This window comes from Haliaeetus leucocephalus, unplaced genomic scaffold, assembly GCF_000737465.1.
Source record: "Haliaeetus leucocephalus isolate CR32 unplaced genomic scaffold, Haliaeetus_leucocephalus-4.0 Scaffold668, whole genome shotgun sequence".
Lineage (NCBI taxonomy): Eukaryota > Metazoa > Chordata > Aves > Accipitriformes > Accipitridae > Haliaeetus > Haliaeetus leucocephalus.
In genome coordinates, this window is record NW_010973104.1 from 1,108,133 (window position 1) to 1,115,328 (window position 7,196).

General features: G+C 41.1%; 1 protein-coding gene across 1 annotated transcript in view; it reads left to right on the forward strand.

Moving 5' to 3' along the window:
- PSMD7 (proteasome (prosome, macropain) 26S subunit, non-ATPase, 7) overlaps positions 1-7,196 on the forward strand; it is a 160,683-nt gene that overhangs the window by 146,877 nt on the left and 6,610 nt on the right. Inside the window, exon 4 of the mRNA XM_010579686.1 lies at positions 6,683-7,170. Within this exon, the coding sequence (XP_010577988.1) occupies positions 6,683-7,170 (488 nt within the window). The remainder of the gene's footprint in view (positions 1-6,682; positions 7,171-7,196) is intronic.

Genomic DNA, 7,196 nt, shown 5'->3' on the forward strand with positions numbered 1-7,196 from the left:
GTACGAGTCCTACTTCCAAACTATTTAATGTAGAATACAGTGAATGAAAAATTGTTTGTCCCCCACACACCTTGTACAGTTGAAGAGTTTACCCAAGATCAATAAATAGGTTTGGGAAGACCTATGTTGTTCCACATTTCTTATTCTGACAATACCACTGTATGTTTGCCCTGTTCTAACACTTATCTACAAACCTGCTGCTGACCACAGTCAAAGAAAGCGTAGCAGACCAGATATACCTTTGGTCCTTTTGTTCAGTGTTTTTGTTCATAGAACACCACATTCAAGAGCTATGCGATAGCTTTGCTACAAGTGCAATCTGCTTACAGCATGGCTTTTCTTAAAGGTCTGTCTATAAAAGAAACCGAGAATAAAACCAAAGAAACAGCTATTGTCCGAAATGCCTTCCAAGCTCATCCATCACTGTTTGCATAACATGGGGACAAATGGGTACTGCCGCAGCACTGCTGTAGTTAAACTGGCACCATAGTGTAGTGCTGATTTAAATATGAACAAGGTTTAATGCCTCTGACCTTTTCCAGACTCACTCTTCCATATGTTATGACAGCAGCCCAATTGAAGCCAAAACATCAAGAGCAACTTCGCAGTTTTACATTTACAATTAAAGATTATTATATTAAAAATTATATTGGAAAGTAATTTTGCAAGTCTGTTCTCCTGCTTCTATTTTGAAGGTCCTTGTGCAACAACACTGAACAGCTGAGCATAACTGGACTTCTCGGAACTTTCAGCAGCTGACTGGTGAAAGCAGCACCGCATCTCTTTCCCAGGAAGAGACTGTAGGTGGCAGCATTTTTATATGGAAAAAACAGAATTCACTTTTTTTAATATTCAATTTATAGTCAGATTCTGAGCCACTTGCTCGCATGCAAGGATGTTTACTCTTGGAATCAATTCCTCCCACACAGCTATGTCTGTTAATCAAGTGCCCATACAAGCATCAATAGTTTGGCCTAGACAAGAAGCTAAACTGTTCTATCCACTAACATTAAAGAAGAGCATTCAAAAAGTCATTCAAATAGAAGTTTAGAAACAGATGAAGGAACTGAAGCTTGCAAAATAGCACTATACCCTATGAACACGGCTTTTTATTTTAAATAGAGTATTTTTATTACTTCCTAACCAGAATTCTTTCAGCTTTGCAGAGAGGGATATGATTACTTAAAAAAAAAACCAAAAAACCAAAAAACCAACAAAAAACCAAACCATCAAACCACACCTCTAGTTTAAAAAGTGCTATTAAAAATTCATACAAGAGTTAGCACTGGAGAAAAGTTAGTGAATAAACCAAAGTTGAAAGCAAGTTTCTTTCAGACAGTCTGTTTTTCCAGATGCATCATCAGCATCTGCATGTTAGCAATTTTTCATTATTTATAAATGTATTACAGGAACACAGCCAAACTACAAGCCAAGAAGTCCAACACACACATTTTTAAAAATAGGGAATGTGTCTTGGTTATAGAACAAAAGAACTCATTTTATCACTTGGCTTTACCGCTTGAGAAAATGGCTCCTGGTGTGCTGAACTCCATGATAAATGTGCCCCCTCTAGATCTTTATTGCCCTTGTAAATCAAAGGACTGACAGCAGTTAATAAGAAAGCTTTTGAGTGGTTTTGAAGTTTTGCTTTGTACAAATAAAATCTCATATTAAAGAATTTGCTAGTCCTCAAGGTGTGGAAAAATGAGTATGACTAGAACCTGTTGTGCTTTCTTTTTTTAACTGTTTGTTTCCACTATTTAAAAAAAAAAAATGTTTTGTATAGCAAGGGTACCGGAATAAAATAAGTAAATCACTCTGCATTGAAATATAAAAATTAGAGTCAGTGAGTTATTAAAAAAAAAATTAAAATCTTTCTGGCATTTCTATACCCTGTGATGTCTGGACAGGGCAACAAAATCAGGAGTGTACAATATAAAACACTAAAGATTTTTCCATAATTTTACGTTAGATGTTGACAATACTTCTACAAACCATTTTTAACTAAAGAAAGTGATGATTCTACACCCAAAAGTTATCAGTCGAATTCCACTGTTATATTGTTGTAGGGAGGATAGGATTATCTGAGTCACCAGCTAACCCACGGGTATGGACAAAAGTTTTAAAATCCATTGGCAGAAACTACAGCAATATTCACGGATGGCCAAATTATGGTAAGTAGCATGAGTTCTACTTATATATGTACCTTTTGGTCAAGCAACAGTACCCTACAGGGAAACAAAGAGACAAATTACTGCAACACAAATATTTAAAGATCATATCATAAAGTGAAGAGATCAATTTATAATTATACATTTTAAAGTTTGCTTTAGAGATTACAGTCTAGAACAGACACTTGGAAAAAAATGGTTATTTGGAGGTCTTCAGAAGCAAACTGCAGTTTGGATAAGGACACTCTTTATGGCATCATGCATTGAGTATACAGGGTCAGCATTTCACTGAATTACAGTTTAACCAAAACAAATTAGAATTAATGTTGTGGTGGCTTTCTATTTTGCTTCCATGGCTTGCATTATCCTTGTTCAATTCCAGGCAACATCCTTCCTTCTAAAACAGTTTATGGCACACCCTGGCTGAGGAAATCTTAACAGGAAACTACAGTTATTTGGACAAAGCTAAACGTATTTATAGGGAAATAAATATATTTCCTGTTCAAACTGGTAGCACAAAGGTATTATGTGACAAACTATCAACAGGTCTAAAGAAAGCCTAGCTTCTCCTGACTGGATTTTAAATACATTTTAGAAGGCATCTCAGTAAAAATGCATGTTAGTGGACATTGTCTCTTTAACTGTTCAGTTCCCTCCGCCCCAATCTAGGAAAAATAAAGTAGGGTTTTTCTCTAAAAACAACCAGTATTAAAGGAGCACATTAATAAGTGTCATTTAGGATTAGGATCCAAAGTATCAGGCATCAATATTTCCCAGCTGGGCGGATCTTTTGTAGCCAAAGTCCCAAGATGTCACTTACCACTAGCAGACACTGGAAAGCTACAGAGAAAAAGCAAATCAGACTGAAGTGTTACTGCCTTCTGCATGATTTACCCTCCTCCCTACACTCCCAGCCTGCCCTGCCCACAGCCCACCATCTGCTTGCTTATGCAATCTTCCTTCACGCACTCTGCCCTTTGGGTAGGTAGAGGATCCTCTTTATCTGGGAGAGACTCAGTGACATGGATAATCAAACCTTTCTTCCAAGGAGAGGCTACTGACCAGCAAACAGCAGCTCCTTCTCAGACAAGACAGAAAAATACACATCAAGAGCTATACACAAAGCAGGCTGTATGTCTGGATGGTGTAGCCTACCGCACGGCCATCGACGGCTCAGTTTATGGCCTTGATGAACTGAGGTTGTTACTGTGCCATGCTGATATTTTCATTTAAAGCACTATTACACTTCTAACTCTCATCATTGGAAAGAACACCTAGAAATATAAAGTTAATGTATTCAGTAAATGTATGCCTTCCCTAGTCTGTAGACGATCAGACTCTTCTGTGATTCTACCAACAGAATCACCTCCATTTGTTTTTTCCCCTATTACAAATTTCCATCACTGCCCCTCACCCCCAATATTGACAGATTGAAAGGAGAAGGCAAGAGATAAGGCCACTAAAAGTGTCCCTCAGCTGTGTTATTGTGGTGGTGTAGGCCAGCATTAGTTAAATGAGAAAACAGCTGGCAAGCAGAGACTCCATAAAGCTATGCTTGATGGCTGCCCAGAGAGAGAATGTGTCACCAATCTAATAAGGATCTAGGTCCAAACATGACACGGGACATTTCACAGAAGTAAAAACGAAATTTCTGAAGCATATAATTACTTCACAGTTTAAAGACAAATACTACTTCCTGATGAAAGTGAGATTCCTGAAGTAGAAGTGCACTCCCCAAGGCTGGAAAAGAGGTCAGAATGTGACAAAAGATGTAGAAACCACCCAGAATCTGGGTACCAACAGTTTTCTTCCTGCTGCTTCACAGCAGCTGACAGTGGCAGATCTTGGTTTAGAAAAGCCTACAAAGATGTCCTTCTCTGCCACTAGTTAAGTATAACGTTGCACTTGAGAAGACTTTACCACACCTAACAAATCAAAAGGAAAACAATAATGGCAAAAAGTGAATTCAGAATGCAGTTACAGGTGGCACCATTCAAGACAGTGTTCAGTTTCTGCAAACGAACTTTCTTTTAAAATGCAGTCTTAGCTGATACTACATGAATGGGACAGCTAGCTCAAACATAGCATGCATCTACCTCCCCAGACAGCATAATGTTTCTTTGCTGCTGACTTTCCCCTTGAGGTTAACAAGGTCATTATTAAAGGAAGACCAGAGGTTGGTTTAACATTTATAATGATTAATTTGATTTTTAAACTACTTTATGATGATTTATTCTTATTTTTCAATCCAGAAATTATTTGTAAACCTCTGAAAAGCAGTTATGTGTTAAGTTTTGGGTTTTGGCACAGGTGCGTGTGTTTTTATTTTTGTTTGGTTTTAAACAAAATAAAAGTGATGGAACCACTTGTTCCATTTAAAGAACAAAACACAGTTCCCTCCCTCCTCACTTCAGGTCAGTTGCCAGGTGCTGGCATACTGCAGAACCTCTCTAAACTTTGAGTTTCAGCTCAGCAATCAGGAGCCAAATCATATATAAGTATTGATGTTTGCCACTCTACAGTTAAATTACATCAAGCATCAATGCAATCAACTCATTAGCTGTTTTTTATTGAGCACCAACATTCATTACTTACTTTTCAATTCTTTGATTAAGCAACATATTGCCTGTATTCCCAGTCTACATCTACCAGCTGATTAGCTCAATAATACTGATAATCTTCTCAAGTCAAAAGAGCTGGGAAGGGAAGTAACTGAAATCCCTAAGAGCAGACTCAATTTACTCCTTTTGTGTATAACATCAATACACTAAACTACTAGCAATACAATCCAGCAAATGAAACTTCAAATGCTCTAAGTTAGAGAGTAATTTTAACAAAAAGTCACAGCAGGTCATTAAAATGCCCCTTAATTGTCTCTAGATCATACTCTGTTATCCTTCCACAACCTTCCTGGCATGCTGAGATTTTAAATCTCTTCTGACTGATGTAAGAATGAAGAACAGAATTGAAGTGTGATTGTCACATACGGAGTCTGAATGCCAAAGGTCAAAACAGCTTACTGGTATGCTGGCCCACTGCTCCAAATTTTATATCTTTTCTGTCCCTCGGTTATTGCCTGACATGATTTAACAACTGTAATTCCTTATTTAACGATGTCAAAGGTTTTTAGGAAATTGACTGTATTTCACCAACGATATATTTCTTCTTGATTACAGAGTGGTTAAAATGATTTTAAACCAAGACAGCAAAATAAAGCAGTAATAAAATCAATAAAAGGTGCTTAAAACATTCCTTCTATTAGGTAATGGCATTTAAAATATCCGTAGCTTGTAATGGCACTTAGGATATGCCCGAAAATCAATGAGCTAAATTACTTATTGAACTAGTTAATTTGAACATTGAGTTTTATATGTATATTGATAAAACAAGCTACAAGAATACTGGCTGTGTTTGAATTTCACGGTCGGATGTCTCCCTCTGCTGGAAAAAAACTCTAAAAATTCGACCAGAATTTTTTTTTTTTTTTTTAATCAGCAACACTAAGGGATGTAACGCCTAAAAAACTCCACAAGAGGTCTCCAATTCTCGTAGAGTTTGTAAATGAATGCTGCTTTTGCTGAAGACTGCTCAGTGCTAAAAGATGCTAAACAGCAACACAAAACTTTAGATTTCACCCAGAATACCGCCATTTGGTCAGACCTGAGGAACACGCAAAAAACACATAACATGGGAAAAGCATAGAAAATAAGGGATATCATAATGCTTTAAAAACAGTGAGACTATCCTCAAGAATTTTGCCAATACTTTTCATGTTAATATTCTAGATTCAGTAATAACAGCCTCAGGTTCTAGTTTCTTGCTAGAAGTAACGTATAAAAGACAAGCTCTATGTCTACCAGTTCCTACTCTCGGGATGCAAGAACGCTTCTACAAAGACTAGCCTAAGCACTCAGTTCAGAGCCTCTTTCTCCTTTACATCGAGGAAAGCTGTACTTCAGAGAGGAAAAACGTTTAAAAAATAAGAGAGGCTGAAGGATGTTGGGTTTGCTTACAAAACAAAACGCATTAGCCTAACACAGTCCCCTCGGAAGAAAGGAAACACTAACGGTAATAAAGATTTCTGCCTATTTGCATAGGCTTTTATCGCCGCAGTACTGGGAACCCTGAAGTTACCCGAAGCTCCGAACGAGAGGCAGGGGGATGGGGTTCTTCCAGCCCGGGCTGCAACAACTCCCGAAGTTGCAGAGGCAGACACAGAAGCGAAGGCAGAGCACACAGCTAAGGTCAGGATACCGCCCTGTATATGCTCTTAGCGCCTTCGCTCTCTGTCAAGATGAGAAGACGGCACCTCTGCATTTTAAATCTGCAGTCTAGCGGTAATAAGATTACGAGATCGTTCTGAGGCCGCTCTCTCATTTTTTGAAAGGTCAGGGTGATTAGGCGACGTTCCCGACAACTGGAAAAAGGCAAATGCCACGCTCATCTTCCAGGAGAGCAGCAGCGGGAGCCGGGAAAGGCTGGCCGGCCCCTGAAACCGCTGTCCCTGGAAGGATTATGGGGCAAACGCTCTCGCAGGCCATTTAGTCAGCAGGCGAACGAGGGACCCGCCGGCAGGCGCCGGCCGCGGCTCGGCGGGGCTGCCCGCCTCCCTCCGACCCTGCCGCCTCAGACCCCCGCTGACAGGAACCAGCCCCGCAGCCGCCCTCCCTCAGGCGGGGCGCGCCGAGGCGCAGCTACGGGGAAGGGAGACCGGGCACCCCCGGAGACCCCCAGGCGAGGTGCCGCTCGCCGGCTGCCCGCCTCCCTGCTCCGCCGTCCCGCCCCTCACCTCCGGGCGGAGCGACCCGACTTCCCCAAGATGGTGCCGCGCCACCGACAGCGGAGACGCACCTTCCCAAGATGGCGGCGGCGCGCCCGTCTCCCGCGACCTCTCCAAGATGGTGTCCTGCTGCCGCCGACCTCTTAAAGATGGCGGCGGTGGCCCCGCCCCGAAGCGGGGCAGGCTGGGAGAGGGGCCGCGCGGCGGGGAGCGGGCCTGGTGCGGGCTGGGCCGGCGGGCGGGCG